This window comes from Leptonychotes weddellii, chromosome 5, assembly GCF_054177405.1.
Source record: "Leptonychotes weddellii isolate Sample4059 chromosome 5, ASM5417740v2, whole genome shotgun sequence".
Taxonomy (NCBI): Eukaryota; Metazoa; Chordata; class Mammalia; order Carnivora; family Phocidae; genus Leptonychotes; species Leptonychotes weddellii.
In genome coordinates this window covers 81,626,046-81,644,174 of record NC_138373.1, presented here as the reverse complement: position 1 = coordinate 81,644,174, position 18,129 = coordinate 81,626,046, and the positions used below count along the sequence as shown (strand labels likewise).

Sequence of the window (18,129 nt, the reverse complement as noted above, 5' to 3'; positions counted from 1 at the left end):
AGAAGAAAATGAAAGTGAACACATTGCGGGAGTGTTTTTGCAGTGCTGGTTGAGATAACAAAAGATGAGGCCAAGTGCACCCAGGCCTTTGAGCTGTTCCTGAAAGGAGAGAGACTTTGGCTGACAGCCGCAGACGTCAGCCACGCCAACTGAGCAAACTGGAAGAACGTTCCTATACCTCAGAAGTTTCACATTAAGTTAATCTTCATTTAACCAAAACACATTAATGTCATCGTTTTGTGGTTTTCTACTAGTGAGAAGTAAGAGTCACAATAACTCCTCAGATAATTCTTCCCACTACATTAAAGTATTTTTAAAATTTTGCATCACCAAATTCCTGCCTAATGACAGAACACTGTTCCTCATCGGTAGGTGCCTGCTTTTCCTCCCTCTCCTGTGGTCTTCGTTTTTCATCTCTTTTGCAGGCCCCCACAATCCGTTTGTTCCCTTAAATGTAAATGTTCTTTCAGGTTTTCCTCTAGAATCTTTATTTTGTCCAGCCTCCAGCTGAATGAATTTATCTCTCTCATCCTTCCCTGTAAGTACTTTTGATATAATGATGATGTCCCAAACCTTACTCAAGTCCAGATTTCTCTTGGGAGCTACAGACTACAGGCACCTCAAATTTAACCTGTCCAATCATTTATTACAAAATCTCTCTTTCCAAATCTTCTCCATGCTGTTAAAGGCACCAAACCACCCTTGATGATCAGAGGCCTAAAAGCAGGGTTTCATTCTTGATTTTCCCCATCACTCAAACTAGACTAGGACTAGTTTGCAATCAAGCACATCCAAGCACTCAACTAGTCTTGTCAGTCCTACCTCAAATACATCCCCTTCCTCTCCTTGTTTCACTTACTCCAATAGCTTTTGAACTTTCTCTAATCTGTTCTCCAGATTCTGCAGCTGGAGAGATCACCAATGTGAACACATCTCCTCTGGCTTATCTCTCCAGCCTCCTTTCTCCTACACCATCACAGCAGATGCACTTAAGCCATACTGGATTTCTCTGGATTCCTTTTCCTGCTCCCTATCAACTCTGCAGTTTTGCAGATCTAAACCAAGATAAATATGCCACTTTTTTTACATTTCATTTTGTATTTCACTTCCTGCAGAAGGGTTTTCCTGGACCCACAGATTGTGTTGATTGTCCCTGTTCTTGTAAGTATCATGTTCTTCCTTCATTTTGTCACAGTATACTGGACTTGTTTATTTTTCTCCTCTGCAGGGTAAGGACCTCTTTGAGAAATCTGGACAGAATAATGGGAGACAGAAAAAACTCTCATGTCTCATTACCATGAAGAAGAGAGACAGGAAGCTATAATGTCTAAAAATGCAATTTAAAGTACTATTTTTCAATAGGTGTGTCAGAAACCAATCGCCACTGACATAGTGTGAAAAGAAATCTGGGTTCAGAACACAGAACAAGACACTTACCCCCTGGTTTCTTCTTCACGGCCCCTCCCCTTCTGGATTTTAATCCACTGTTCCAACTGTTGCATTGAGTTTGTCCTCTGGATGACTTGATCAGCCTCTGTGTGTAAGGGCCCTGTATTTGGGTGATTTATACCTCTAAGATCTGCCAGGCTAACATTGACTGTTTTGTTCTCCGAGCTATTCACATTGACTGGCCTATAGTGTCCAGTCTGAGCTGGGCATGTTGACCCGCTCTCATATTCAGATGACAGAGAATTCAACTTTACGCTATTAATTTTTGTTAAAGGTCTATCTTGACCATTCTTCTGAAATCCATATTTTTCGGCTTCTAATGCCTTTTTCTCTTCATTTTTGCTTATTTCCTTGTTTTTCTGGTTATTTTGGACCTCTGGTTTAATTAGCACTCTATGGTTGGGAAAGTTATTGATTTCTTTAGTTGGTGCATTTTCAGATGTAATCTTGTCCACTCTGAAATCAGAAAAGAAAATCATAGTAAGTCAGATGAAATAATGCACGTGTTATTTCTTGGATTCAGTCTAGGAAAAATGCAAAGTTACCTTTGACTTTATGAAAAAAACTGAAAGGGTCATAGAGGATAAGCCTGTATAAATCCCTAATGTTGTGATATGAAAATTCAAGCACAACATCAGAATGTGTAAATAGAAAGAAGGTGGGGGGAAGAAAACATAAAATATACAGTGTATAAAGCACTGAAGGATAAAAAGTGATGAGTGTCCCCATTAGAAATCTGGAAATAAAGCAAATTAGGATTACCCTTTGAAAGTAAAACCACAAAATTCACACTTAAAAGACCACAGCAGCTAGTCATTTGAAATAAACAACATGGCCTCCAGCCAGGAGGGTTTAACTCATCTTGAGACAAACATGAGTCTGGTTTGTGGAAATGGCTGCACCAAGAAATTATAGTCTGATGCTGTCGAAGGTCTGCACCATATGACTAACTAGCGTGTTTGCATTCAAGAGGACCTGACTTTTGGTTAAGGGCTCTCACAGCCAGACTGCGTGTGTTCAGCTTGCAGCTCTACCTCTTACTGGCTGTGTCTCTGGACAAGGTGTGGAAATTTACTGTGCTTCAACCTCCTCTTTGGTAAATGGGGATAATTGTAGCACCAGGGTTATAGGATTGTGTGAGGACCAGATGAGTGTATCAGTGGCTGCCACACACTTTATTACTATTATCATTCTATCTTATCACACAATTTTGGATTAGAATGTGGCATTCCGTGTCCATCTCCCCACTGGAAGAATGTGCTGCTTAATAACAGTAGGTGACCGGGCCACCAGTTTTATTGCTCACCATTCCAGTCGTTTTATCTAGGTCTTTTTGATGAGAATCAGCTTCTCTGAGACCAATCGCTTCCAGACCCTGACAAGACCAAGCTGAGTGTCTGAACCTGCACGAAATCGCCAAGATCGTGCCATGCTGGGAGGCCTTTCCGGAATTGGCCAACCGTCCACATTTCAACATGTATTAATGCTCCTACGGGATCCTAATGGGGTACTGCTGTCAGTGTTCAGTGATGAGCGGGAAATATATAACTCGCACATACACAGCTATAGATAGTTTAGAATATGGTGAGTGAGGAAAACAATGAAAAGAGAGGTGACTGCTTTTCGTAAATTTGTGTATGAGCCATATATTTAGCTTGGATATAACTCAGAGCTTGTAGACTGGAAACAATATTAGACACTGGGAAAGTCTACTAAGATATGCTATGGAGTTTCTTTCTCTTAAAAGATAAAAGAGAAGATTTACACTAAAAGCACATTTATCCTTATTAAATTCTAGGGGTGAAGGAATGGGTTTAACATAGGATATCACATACCTGAAAAAATATTTTTTTATCTAAAAAAAAATTTTAAACTTAGTTACCTCTAGTTAATCTAAAGCTATTATTTTAAATTAGAACAGCATTGCCTTTCTTATCTTGATTTTTCCAAAGACTTATCATTTAAGAAATGTAATAAAAAAAGACATATATACTGACTTTTCAAATGGGAACAAGCAAATTTAAAAGAAATGAACTATCTAGTTAAAAGCTAGATGTTTTATCTCTTAGGTGATATGCTCTGATAAATCTTTGTTAAGTGTTCTAGCCATACAGGAAAGAGAGCCCATTACCTTAAAACCAACCAAACAAAATCTCCCTATACTTATGAAGTATTACCATAATTAGGTTCCTTCAGTTTGAAATATTAAGTGAGACCAACAAGGCAGGATAAAAATGCCAACAGCGAGAAGTAGAAGAAAAGACGTAATTCCTACAGGATAATGGTGACATCAGGCTGGTCACATGGGTGGTCTTCAATAATTTCTGGCTGAGTAAATTATATCAACACAACCTGCTAAAAATTGTTACAGGCACATAATCAACTAAAAGCTTGTCAGAAGTCCAACCAAAATACTATTATTTTTATCACCTTAAATTATGAGTAATTATCAGTTTTTAGAGTGGAAAATTATGAAAAAAACCTGAAGTTGAAATTCTGAGATAAGGACAACATACAATATGAGATTATCTGGAAATCATATATTTAAATTATGACACTGATTTCTTTATTCTAAATAGTTTCTTGAAAATTTTACTCTAAGGTTAAAATTATCTTAAGATTTTCAATTAATTCTTTTCACCTACACATTTTCCCTAGCTGTCTGTGCTAATCATCTCCTCTTTATGTCCATTTGGGTAATTATTTTTTTAAAAGTAAACTCTACACCCATACATGGGGCTTAAACTCATGACCCTGAGATCAAGACTCCCATGCACCACCAACTGAGCCAGCCAGGCAACCCCCATTTGGATAATTTTTACACATGAAATTCCAAAAGCAAATTTTCCTTTTATTAGCTTTCAACTTAGAATACGCAACTAGTTGAGTGTCTTTTTTTTTTTTAATTGGTGTCCTAGTGTTTAATCTGGGTCTTCCTTTCTTTTCTCTCCTTTTTCCTAGCTCTAATGACTAGTGACTGGTTAAGTTGATTTGAACTTGATATTTAAAAAAAATAAACACAAATATATTTATATAGCATCAACTTCATTCAATCTTTTAACCAGTGAGTCAAAAGACTTTATTAATATGTACACTAACCCTCCTCCCCATCAAAACTAAAGATTTATATTGTAACAGCCCCCTAATTCCTTGAGAAGAGAGAAAAAAGACCAAACATGCAAGTAAGCATCTTCCTTGTATAAGGTAAATGCTCAATTGCTGCTGACTGGAAAAGAACTTAATTGTGTCACAGATTTTTCTTCAAATTATAGGAATACAATTTTTTTTTAAAGCACATTATTCAGCTGCTATTTAAGTAGTTTTATAAACAGATTTCCTCTCACTAGTTCTTAATATAGTTGATTATTAAAATGATTTAGATGTTCAAGCAGAGAAAAAGAAATCACAGATCAATTTTAATAGTACATATTTATATTATCAAGGACTCTGAGTACTGAAGTTTCAAAAGAAAGAAAGTAGAATTCATCAAGAAATAGACATACTTAGAAATGATCTTAATGAGTTGTTTTCTGGAGACATTTATCATAAAACCATCAGGATTAATCAGCAAACGCTGAAGAAATGAAACTCATCAAAATTTTTTATTTCTATTTATTACACTCCAAAAACATACAACATAATATAAAAACACAGTAAAATTAACTTCATGAATATAAATTCTCTTCGAGGATTTAGGCCTTAAAACACTGTCTTGTGTAGATTTAAGATAACAATTAAAAATGTACTTACCGGAAATTAAAGGTAATTCTGTAAGAAGAAAGAATATTCAGTTTGAATGTTAGGATTCTGTATTCACCTCAGTACACTGATAGGTGAAAATGAATAAAGAGGAAATGTGGAATAAAAATGCAGGTGGTATCTCAAATTAACTAAAGGTGTATTAATTTAATATAGAATATGAATTACTCCTTGCTTTCTGAGGAAGAAATGATTTCTTATCATGACTTATAAAATGGTATGTACTATGATAACGATATATACTTGCAGGGCATGGATTAAAATGTAAGTGGCAATCACCATTATTTTCCCTACAAGCCTTTACCTTTTCACAGGTTCTGTCTGTACTAGGGCAGCATCTAACATGGCTTTCATCCACAACTCCATTTCCTTTCCTGTATCAGTGCAGAAATAATAGGTCCGCATGTTTGGATGGGCTGCCTGATTGAAAATGACAGGATCATCGTAAATAGATACACGGGATCTGTAAGAGAAAAAGAAAGACAGTTAAGTGGTTCCCTACATAGATCATTACTATCAACTTTCAAAGAAAGCAGACTTGGCTTATACACAGTTACAGAAATGAGTCACTTAAAATATAATTCAATCTTGAAAAAATATAAATATTAGTATGTCCTCCCAACATTGCCATTTTTCCTTCGAAAATCAAAACAAGGAAAAAAGGTGTATGGGAAGGAAAGGAGGTAAGAAATGAAGTCCCTTGTCATGCCTCCTTGCCATGCCTGTTCCATGTACACACCCTTAGCAATTTCCATTTATTACAATTCACACCTCTTGATTCAAGAATGTTCCATAAAAATAGAACTATCAAACAATCCAGCAAATCCCCTTCTTATTCAAAGAAGAAAACACCAATTCAAAGAGAAATACGCATTGGTGGCTCAGTTGGTTAAGCATCTGACTCTTGGTTTTGGCTTGGGTGGTGATCTTGGGGTCAGGGGATGGAACCTGGCATCAAGCACCATGTTGGGTGTAAAGCCTGCTTGGGATTCTCTCTCTCCCCCTCTCCGTTTGGCCCTCCCCCTGCTTGTGCGAGTGCTCTCTCTCTCTCTTTCTCATAGATAAATAAACTCTTTAAAGACAAAACAAAAAACAAAGAGATATATGCACCCCCCACTGCAGCATTATTTACAACAGCCAAGATATGGAAGCAACCTAAGTGTCCGCTGATAGATGAATGGATAAAGCAGATGTGGCAGACAAACACAGACACACACACTGGAATACTACTTAGCCATAAAAAAGAAATGGAATCTTGCAATGACATGGATAGACCTGGAGGGTATTATACCAAGTATTATAAGTCTGACAGAAAAAGGCAAATATTGTCTGACTGTACTAATATGTGGAACCTAAAAAACAAATGAACAAACAAAACAAAACAGAAACAGACTCAAAGATATAGGGAACAAACTTTTGGTTACCAGATGCAGGAGGGATTGGAGGGTAGGCGAAAAAAAGGTGAAGAGGATTAAGAGGTACAAACTTCCAGTTATAACATAACTAAGTCACAGGGATATAAATATACAGCATAGGGATACAGTCAATAATACTGTAATGACTCTGTATGGTGACAGGTGGTAAGTAGACTTACTGTGAGGATTATTTCATAATATATAAAGATATCAAATCATTATGATGTACACCTGAGACTAATTGTATGTAATTATACTTCAATAAAAAAGAATGTTCTAGAGCAACCAGCAATAAATTAATAGAAATGTACATGTCATAGTATTTCCCCTTTGTGTTAGCAATTTCTTTTGTCTTCAAAAGGTGCTGCTGTGAAAGCATTTTGTTTAATCCTCATAGACATCTACACACAAACATAAAAGATTTATAAATGATCCAAAATGGTATCTCCCTTTAGATTTTCATCTCAAGTGTCAGAGTTAAATAAAATGTAAATGTTTTGGGTTTGAGGAAGGCCTATGTAAGTGGTAAGTGGGTTTTTATCTTTACAGTGGTTCAATCTGCCTCTGTTCCTGAGAAATGGAAGAAAAATGAAATAAAGGCATCGATGAGGGACTGCTATCCCAGGTGTGAGCACTGAGAGCTCAGCTTAGCACGTGGGCTGACGGGGCAAAGAAGGACAGCAGTAGTAGCTGTATCAAAGTAGAAAAAAGGCCAAGGTAGAGAATTCTGTGGAGGAAACATTCTTAATTTCCATGTAAAAATGCCTGTGACAGTTTCCTATCATACACGGAAAGACAAAGAAAAACAAACAAAGGCTATTTTAGCATACAATGAGGTAAAGGAGAGTATGAAGTACAGAGTTAGTCTGCTAAATATAAAAACTGGAGAGGAATAAATCTGGAGCCACACGCTTTACTCCGAAATCTTGACTATCTGCTTTGTTTACAGTGTCAAATTAGCTTTTTCTAAAAATTTCTTTCAGAAAGAATCAAGACAGAAATAAATTCAACGAACACAGCGATCCAAATAACGACATAAGCAACAAATCTCACTTGACCTTGTTAGAGATATAGTTTTATATCTAAAACTATCATGGAAACAATTTAATAGAAACAGCTCAAGTGCTACGTGTTGTTAAAATGATTAAAGCCACGGCAAAGCATCCCTGGACTGCCTGAATCAGGTTTTAGAGAAATGAATGAAAGACCACTGTCCACATTTGTGATCAAGGGAAGGAACGTGGGTCTAGTGCTAAGAAGCTCGAGGTACAGCCGTGATTCCCACACCCATGCTTGCCAGCTGTCAAGCAGAAATATTTACTAGATGATGATGGAGTCTGCTATCTAGCTTTAAGTTCCACAATCGTCCATGAAGTTTCTACTCACCATTGTGATAAGCAGTAGCCTCAATGTCAAAAGTGGCTCATAAATTTGGAGGAAACAACATTGCAAAAGAGAGAATTTGAGAGAGAAATTACTATCCTTGTTAACAAGTAAAGTAAAATTAATACCAAACCAAATAATTACAGAGAAAATATACTTAACATGCATGGTCACTGTTATTGTGACTTCAACATTCTAATATTTAAGAGTCTAAGAACCCAGCAAAATATCCTACAAAGAGTACATTCAATGAACTTTTGCCAAATTGATGAGCAAACACAAAAATTAAATTCAAGATCAAATAACGATATCATACAGTCTTACACGTGGAAGTAACTTTTATCAAATTATTATTTTAAGTTACCAGTATTAAATTTTGTTACAGCATCATCAATACTTAATTCTGTTTCTCTGGTTCACACTGTTAACACAATTTATTGAAATTCCATGCCTTTCCCTTCTTACCCACAGTGTCGGCTCAGACATCACCTTCTCCCTGAGGCCATCCATCACCACCACCCCCACTCTAACTTTCCTGCTTTTTTTCTTCCACAGCTAATAATGCAACACGTTAATTAGCAAAAGTTGTAAATCAGCTGCAGTCCTGAGTATTCTTTAAAAAAGTGGATGGGCAGTAAAAATGGAGTCAATTTTATAGGGGTGTAAACATTTTCACTGTTAAATTACAGCATGTGTTACTCTTCCTTTTCCCCTTTCCCTTCAAATGAAATTTTTACATCAAACCCTTCAGAGTTCTTAATTTAAAACTGACTTAAAAAATAGGTGACCTCTAAAATTTATTTCAGCCATAGCCATGAAGCAAAGAATGCAGTATGGCTTTTGAAAACAACCAAGTTATCATTAAAGTGGCCTTTAACTTGAGGTATTTCACAAACCAGCATATCAGAAGTGGGTGGGTATTGTTAGTCAGAGGAGGGGGCCTCAGGTCTGCTTGGATTTAATACTTTTTAACGTCTCAACATCAATATTATCTCAAAAGTACCTGATGTTCATTATGTACTTAGACCCAAGAACATCTCTGCAAATACTCCCTAAGATCATAAATGTACATACGTTAAAAACCACAGTTGTTGTCTCTTACAGTACTCTTCCCCCAAATTTATTATGAAAAAATTCAAACATACAGTAACCTTTAAAGAATAGTACAGTGATTGCCAGGACACCTACAGCTATAGTTACCAATTATTAGCATTTTCACATATTTGCTTTATCTAAAACCATTCTGAAGTAGACATAAAGACACCCGGCCCTTAGATATGAGAACATGCTTCCTAATTAAAAGGGTCATTCTCCTACTCAACCTTAAGACTATTAACTAATATATTTTAAATATAAAAATGACCATCACTAAAATATCTTTTTGTAATAATCTATGGGCCAATATCCATCTCTTAAATCAGTGCAAGATTCAAATACAAAATTAAAAAAGTACGGCTATTTCCTTACCTTAAAAGCATATTTGCGATTAATGTGATCCTCAGAGGTAAGCATAGCTATTTGAAAACTAGGTAATAGTATGCTTCCCAGGATACCCTCTTCTTTCTCATCTAAGAGATAATTAACATCTGATTAGCATTTTAAATGTTCTCATGAAGCAGAATAAATTTTCTCAAAATTTATTTTGATCAAATCAAAACGTTCTTATATATAAATGAACTGGACTCACGTGTCATTTAGATAATTCTTTATAAGGTTTTAAAGGAAATATTAAATACCACAAGTATATATACTTCTTCACTTTCATAAGCTTCCCCATCCTAAGCAAATCAGAAATGGTTCTCACACATCAGAAAAATGTCAATTAGGCATAAAAACAGCATACATTCGTTTGGCATATATATCACATTCTACAAACCTCTTCACATGTGATTCACTGAAAATATATTAGCATATAAGTAACAACACAGAAACCTTACAAAGTCAATCTACCCACATTTCTGGTAGGATTTAAATGCCCAACCATTTCAAGCCAAGACAAACACGCAGCTCACTTGCTCATGCCCTCCAGTCTGGCTCAAATGTCTCATTATAAAGCCTTCCTGGACCCCACTATTTTTAACTGCTTCCCATCCCAACCCATCCAGAGCCTTCTCTTCTCTTTCTGGAACTTTACTGCCCCTACGCCCTCAATACTTTAGACACACTATATGCTTTATTATTTGTTTATCAACTCTCTCTCCCCACTAGAATGTCAACTGAATGAAGACATTTAGAACGACAGTAGATGCTAAAAAACATTTGAATAAATATACATTTTAAATTATGCTGTAAGAATTATATGATTTTTAAAACATATAGCTGTGGTTAGCTTTTTACCAGTCATTCTGATACACAACAAAGTTATGGGAATAAATTACAGGCCTACAAGGCAAAGCACATAAAACACACCCAGGAAAATGATAAAACATTAATCTTGGCACAGTATAGATTCACATTATTAACTTGCTGCTTGGCGGCAGAGATGTTTATGAAACTCGAAATACATAGTTCATTGTTAGAAACCAGTAAGACAACTTAATAAAGCTGTACATTAGGCTGATGAACTCAGCAATGAGAAAAACCATAAATGAGAAATAATTCTTTTCATTATGCTTGCCATGTTTTTTTTATTATCATAAACTGAACAAGGAATTTTATTTATTTTCCCCTCATTTCTAATATATATGGTGAAACTTCCAAAAGAAAGTTGCATTCAACAAGGTTACTTCTGTAGCTTTTCTCATAAGGCTACAAAATTCTGCTCTTACTATACTAATAAATGAAAGCATGAACACAAGTGCAGATTTCGTCTAAAAGGTAAAAAAAAAAAAAGAGGTAGAAAGCAGTCATCAATTATAGAGAATATGACAATTTAAAAGAATGAGTCATACTGTATTTTAAATCCAATTTTGTTTGTATAGAGCATATAATCAGAAACAGTTCTGGGGCGCCTGGGTGGCTCAGTTGGTTAAGCCACTGCCTTTGGCTCAGGTCATGATCCTGGAGTCCCAGGATCGAGTCCCGCATCAGGCTCCCTGCTCGGCGGGGGGTCTGCTTCTCCCTCTGACCCTCCCCCCTCTCATGCTCTCTCTCAAATAAATAAATAAAATCTTAAAAAAAAAGAAAAAAAAAAAGCAACGGTTCATGAAGTCATCTTTATTAAAAGATCATTTTATCAAATAATACATTCTTTTATGTTGCATTATTGGAAACGGTGACTCTTCCTGAAGTTATTTCAGAATATGCACAGGCTGATTTCACTGGATCATCATGAATGGTTTCCCAGATGGACACTAAGCAGCTGTGAGATCTTGGCAAGTTATTGATGCTGGGTATCAGTTTCATCAACTATAAAACTGAGGAAAACAGGACTTACTGCAAAGGACTGTTGTGAGGGTTAAATGAGCTACCAGACACGAAGAACTCAATAATGCACTCAGCCCATTTGAAGTGTTCAATGAATACTGCCCTTATTATATAAAACTAAGGGCACTGCATATATAAAAATCTTCATCTTTTGTCAAATGACTATCCTAAGAGTTCTTCACTAGATTCTTCAAATGTTCCTAATCATGACATTCTTCTGTTTAGTTCTGTCAAGTCTGACCTAAGTAACTGTCTTTTACCTAAAGGGCTTCATACACTGGCAAGCAAAGAGTGGGTACTGATTATCTGTAGAATGAACAAACTCTCCAGCGGGGGGTGAGCTGGACCTTTTGTTAGACTGGATGACAGCCCAACTCCCTCTGTCCCAACATACTTTCTTCCCTTTCCTGCAGGTATAATGGTCCCCTGAACACTCCCCGATAAGCCTCTTGCACATTAATCTCCATCACAGAGCTCGTGTCCTGGGGAACATAACCTGGGACAAGAACCTAAGAATCTCAACATTGATTAGATTCAAGTTAACATTTTAGACTCTCCACTTCTACTTCAGCTTTAAAGATGTTTGGGTAAAAGACAAAAAACACATATAATTACAGATGGGTATATAACTTACAGACTGGAATATTATTACTAATTATCATTACCTAGAATACTTCAATACTTTGTTAATTGGTCTCCTGGCTTGTAGTTCAAGTGCTAGGGTGATTTTTCTAAAATGTGCATTTGATCCTATTATTATTCTTGCATTTAAGATAGAGTTAAAACTCATTAGAATGGTAAACAAATGACTTTTGTGCCTCGATCTACTTTTTAGCCTTTATTCCTGTGTCTGCAGGCATAATCTTCATTCCAGCAACATAAGCCCCATGTGCAATTTTACAAATATGCCATCCTCACTCATGCTTTGAACATGCTAAGTCCACTGTCTAGATCATCCTTCTTTCCTAATTCTTTCCTTGTACATCTGGTTAACATTCATTCAACATAACTGAATACTATGACAGTCTTTCTTAGACTCCTTTAGCTAACCTGTGAGTTCCATGAAGAGAGAAGCTTATATTGTTCACTTCTGTATCTTACTACCTAATAATATATCTGGTGTACCATAAGTGCTCACTGCTACCTACCACCTTACTCCGAGCCATTATTTCTACCTAATAACCCCTAACTAGTCTCTGCTTCCTCCCTTCCTCCTTATAATCCATTTTCTAAGAGCAGCTTATGTAAATCAAAGCATATCATTCGTATACTGAAAAACATCCAATTGTTTCCTTACGGTATTTACAGTAGAATCGAAATTCTAGTAGAGTCTGACATTGGTGCAATCTTCATTCCTCTCACCTGCCTCCCTATTGCTAGTCCTCCAGCTGGGTACAACGGTTTCCTTCTGCTCCTTCAATGTTCCACTTTCCTAACGTCAGAGCCTTTGCACTATTGCTCCCCCTGCCTGAATACTATACTTACTCTGGCTCTTCTTCATCATTTAGACCTTGCTACCTAAAACATCTGCTCAGAGAACTGATCCAAAGAAATCTTTCCTCCATGCGTGTCTTTCATACGATGACCTTATTTTCCTAAAAGCACTTACCATCATATTTTTTATTTATTTGAATTTATTTACTGTCTCCCTGATTCCTCTAGAATGAAGCTTCATGAGAGCTTTCTTTCACTGTTTTGACAGCACCTGGAATGAAGCGGGTCCTGCTCAATAAATATTTGTTGAATGAATTAAGTCCCATAATAAGTTTTGTCAGTAGACAGACTGTAAAATAGAGCAATCTAAGTGTTCTGTCATAATATGCCCACGACTTTGCAAAGAACAGTGGGAACTTGAGCTTCCATCTGGTATTGGCTGCTAACCTATTATAAAAAATAGCAAATCACTTATTTTGTCTTACTTTCCATATCTGTGAAATGTGGACTGATTTGTCAAAAAATTCTGACAGTGCACTGTGTATGTCAGTATACTAGACACTTGGAAAGATACAGAAGAAATGAATGGAGCTGCTGTATTCAGCCCGTTAAGAGAAGAGACCTGTATAAGGAAAAAACCTGTGGTTAAGAGACGTGCGTATGCATAAATCCTGGCTCTGACACTTGCTAGTTGTGAGACCTCAGGCAAGCAATATGACCTCACTGTCCTTTAGGGTCCTCCTGTGTGAACAGGCAAAGTAAGATTTCCTACCTTGTTAAATGGCTGTAAGGAAGAGATGAAACAGATCATCTATGTTACATGCTCAGCATGTAGTAAATGCTCAAAAAAATGCAAGGTATTATAATCATCTCACTAAAATCTGGTAGTTTTTATTTCAAATATGACAATTCCTGTTGATAAAATAGTGGAAGTGTATAATATCATCTACTCATTTCCAACCATCTAAAGTGCAAAAGTGAGTTAAATGATATTTCTTTCCTTTTTATATTTTCTTCTTTTTTACATTGCTTCTGTCTGGCAAACCATACTAAAATTAATAAATATATTAAGTATAAAATGCATATGGTTAATAATAATATGGAATCTCATATTCAACATGGCTTCTGAACTCAACATTTACATTTTTAAAATTAGGTTAAAAGTTTTTCTATTTTAATAATAGTGGTAAGCAGTACCTTTCCATGAGCAACGATAGCAAGTTATAAGGAATTCAGTGTTCTTTTTGTTGTAAATTAATATTAAGGATTTTATATGAGAATAGTAATAAATATTTTTTTGTTCTCATTTAAAGCTCTAAGTAGACTATAAATAAACTGCAAAAGAGAGAAGTACAAACTAAGATCCAAAAGTATCTAACAGCTTAGAAATAATGCCTGAGTTATATATAACTCCTGACTTCTGGAAGAGTGGGAAAACCTTTAAGGAAAATTGTAGAATATGGTTGGCACTTAAACTAAAGATAATACCACACCTGCTGCCTGACCAACATCTCTATGACAAAATGAAATTTTATAGGTTTGGTTAATTCCGACTCAGCAGTGCTTCTCAACCATAGTTTGCAGTGGGGGAAAAATAGATGAATACAATTCTGGTAATTTCTAATTTGAAGGTTAATATACATTATATTGCTCTGATAGATGACCACAGAATTTCATCACACTTTTTTGGTATAATCACAAATTTTAAAGTTGTTAATCAGTTCTAAAATCCTGTTATAGTTTGTGAAATACTTATCTAGAAAAGTTATAAATTATTAAACATGCTTTGACAATCTAATCCTTTGGTGACTGTTTCCAACTGGACTTTAAAAGTAGGAAAGAAAGAGCTACTGCCCAGATTAATGATTTTAATCACAGCCGAAGCAGACTTTTCTGTAAGGTACCAACCGTGTAGCATCTAACAGATCCATACAGCACAGAGCAGAGACTTCACTGGACTTTCCTTTAAAAATTGTATTAATCAATAACTTACTAACAAGAAAACATATTTAAAAAAGGAGTTTATGATATCCACATAGGAGAAATGAAGACCATTACCCCATACCTAAGATAATACCTTTATTTCCTCTACATCAACATTAACAGCCTGGTATATATCCCTTACATCATTTTCTCCATGTTTCAGGGAGGTTGTCATTGTTTTAAAAAAGTGGGGGCAGGGAGGGTGGAGATCATAATAAGTACATTTCTTTGTACTTTAAAAAAAAATTTGCCAATATATCAGAGTAATCTCTGATACTCTCAAGACATTTGCTGGGGAGTACTGTGTGTTCAATGAATCAATAGCTGGATCTAACAAAGCTGACACATAAAAAGAATCTCAACAAACTAATGACTTTTATCTAGTAGGCACTGATTTCAAGGATAACATTACAGAGTGAAGATTCATATGCTATTTACATAAAACAAGTAAGATTAACACAAACTACAGAAATCAGACCCAAACTCAAGACAAAGCTGCTTGAAGCACTATACTGCCTTCAGTCCTACCTCAATTACTCAGTATTATATATGGATGAAGAAAAGGTTTTCTGGATACTGTTTGTTGATAATAAAATAGCCGAAGAACTGTAATGATTTTTTCTTTAAAAAAGCATCCACTATTTAACACGTTCTGTTGCAATTATGAAATAATACACTACGACAGTTTACGGTAAGCTCACCTCTGTAATAAAAGAGGCAGAGGTCGGAAAGCACGAACCAGCGTTTCTTCCACAGCTTCATGCCGGTACTGTCCTAAATTAAACCAGCATATTAAAGGGTTTTTTTCATTTCAGAAAATTCAAATTCATTTCTGATGCATTTATTTAAACTAAGTTTTTAAGACAAGATGTATTTGATATCGGCTGGACAGAAACCTAACTAAAAAGCCAAAATATGGAGGAACTTTTCTAGAGACTTGGATCACGTGAACACGAAGATATTCCCAAGTATACAGGTCTCTGAAGAGTAATACTCTCATGTGAAAAACACTTTTGAAGCAATCTGATTCGGCTTCCTATTTGTAAGCAATTTGAAATTCACTTTTCTGAACACACATGTCTGCTAACATGAGGATAATGTAACTATGCAGCATTGTGTGTATTCTGGTAAACCAGATTTAATAAATATGTTAATTTTCAACAATAAGAAAAATATGTGATTTGAAATTATCCCAAAGGTAATGTGATTTAAAATGACTGTGAATAAAGGAAACTTAGCATACAAATACACTTCACAAACATTTTTTCTTCTTACATGTACAGTTTGGGTTTTGCTCATCCTGCAAGAGAGTGCCTCTTTGGCAGCTTCTTCTAAGTAATTCAGTTAATAAAAATACCAAGCTCAAACAAAATTACAATTTTAATAAAAATTACCTTCCCCCATGCAATAAGGCAAAACTGCAAGAGAAAATGAAACACACACACACACACACAAAGGCAAAAAAGAGGCCAGTTTGGATATGAGTTAATATTTCTTATTTATTTCTAGTTGTAACCACCTAACAATGACTTTAGAACTTAAATTATATAGGTAAAAATCTCAAAACAAAAGATTTGTCCTTAAAATTGACAGTTACACCAAAGGACCAAAAAAAAAAAATCTTTTTAATGGTATATGGTATTTTCAGTTTCCTAATAATATTCTTTAATACAAATAATTAAAAAGTTTAGACTTTTAAGTGACTCTGCAAACAAACTCTCTGTAAGTCACACACCTATTATAAAATAAACACTCATGGTAGAGAAACTGGTTGGTAACACTTTCCCAATACAAATTAATCAAGGGATCAAGAAACGAGAACAAAAATCATTTTAAAGAAGTCCCATATCCTCTATTAGGCTCAATACTATGCTAAGCTATCTGAACATAATTTGGACTTATTAGAAAGACTAGTTAAAAAAAAAAATCTTTCAGGGGCACTTGGGTGGCTCAGTCTTCAACTCAGTCTTCGGCTCAGGTCATGATTCCAGGGGTCCTGGAATTGAGCCCTGTATCATAGGCTCCCTGCTCAGTGGGGAGTCTGCTTTTCCCTCTCCTAGCTGTCCGCCCCCCACCTGTGCTCTCTCTCCTGCACGCTCTCTCTCAAATAAATAAATAAATAAAATCTTTAAAAAAATCTTTCAGCTTGGATAAGTTTAAATGTCAGATAGTTAAAATATACATGATTTTAAAATAAAAATTAAAAATTGATATTCAAGTTATATACTCAATCAACTCAGTGGACACTGGCAAAACTAATTTGCTTGAATGACTGGGAATTCTCTGGATTTTAAGAGGGCCTTCTCTCGGTATATGTTTAGTTGTCACCCCAACTTTCATGGAACAATGTCTAATGAATGTTTCATAACAATTTCACTATGAATTTTAATGACTATAATTATTAGGTAATCTGAAAACAATTAGCAATATTTGACCGAATAACTAGCACCATCAATGACCTAATATTTAACTTGCTTTGTATCATCTATGTACATATAGAATCAGAGATAGAGCAAAGATAAAGGTCTTGAATGCCTAGTACATCATCTCAGTTATCTGGTGGTCACTTGGAAACCCGGCTGCAAACCAGAAAGTAAAAAAGAAAATAGCCTCCAAGCAGTCCAAACAGATGTCGGAAAGTCCAGTGTACATGCATCCTTACTAATTCTCAAAGTAATGGCAAGGTTCCAAAAAACCTTAGTTACCAGGTTTTCCAAACAACAGAAAAATATACACCCCCAACTTATTAGGGTGTCTGAGACTGAACCATGCTAAGAGAGTAGTCTTGAGAGCCTAAAAGAAAAAATTTGAGAAAAATCTGAAAAATCTCAATTATGATCAGATTTCTCTGTAAATTAAAGCAAAGAAGTATATAATTGTACATTTAATGATTTTTATATGGATAGAAAAATGAACAATACCTCTGTATGTTTTCTTCCCCCATTTAAAAAATGTTTCTGCCTGGATAATTTTAGCATATTATTGCTAACATTTTCATGCAGCATATGTTTAATTTCAAATCCAGAAATACCTAAAACAAACACACACAATCTCTGTTCTAAGTAACCATTACCTTTTCTTTCTTTTCTGTTCCCCTAACAGTCTTTGGTGGTAATAAAAAGAATCTGATGACTACTCTACAGTTCTTTCTCCATTTTATATAATTGTCCTAGGTGCATTCAGTTGAAAAGGTCTCTTTTGATTCCATCTTTCTTTCATATCAAATAGAAAATAAGCAGAAAATACCTGTTTATAAAGCCAACCTCGTCTGACCACAGGTGCATTAGGATTCCTTTTAATTGAATTCGATCTCTTTCCAAAATTGTGAACTTTTTTTGAA

General features: G+C 35.5%; 2 protein-coding genes across 3 annotated transcripts in view; both read right to left on the bottom strand.

Annotated features, from left to right (window-relative positions):
* Positions 1–18,129, bottom strand: part of PLEKHA5 (pleckstrin homology domain containing A5) — a 228,800-nt gene that overhangs the window by 78,760 nt on the left and 131,911 nt on the right. For both annotated transcript variants that reach the window (XM_081821312.1, XM_081821313.1), the window contains exons 6-10: positions 18,036–18,129; positions 15,491–15,563; positions 9,474–9,574; positions 5,513–5,628; positions 1,438–1,905 (exon numbers count right to left, since the gene is read on the bottom strand). In XM_081821312.1, coding sequence (XP_081677438.1) covers positions 1,438–1,905; positions 5,513–5,628; positions 9,474–9,574; positions 15,491–15,563; positions 18,036–18,129 — 852 coding nt within the window. The remainder of the gene's footprint in view (positions 1–1,437; positions 1,906–5,512; positions 5,629–9,473; positions 9,575–15,490; positions 15,564–18,035) is intronic.
* The window catches only part of AEBP2 (AE binding protein 2), a 281,379-nt gene that overhangs the window by 200,254 nt on the left and 62,996 nt on the right, over positions 1–18,129 (bottom strand). The window lies entirely within an intron of this gene.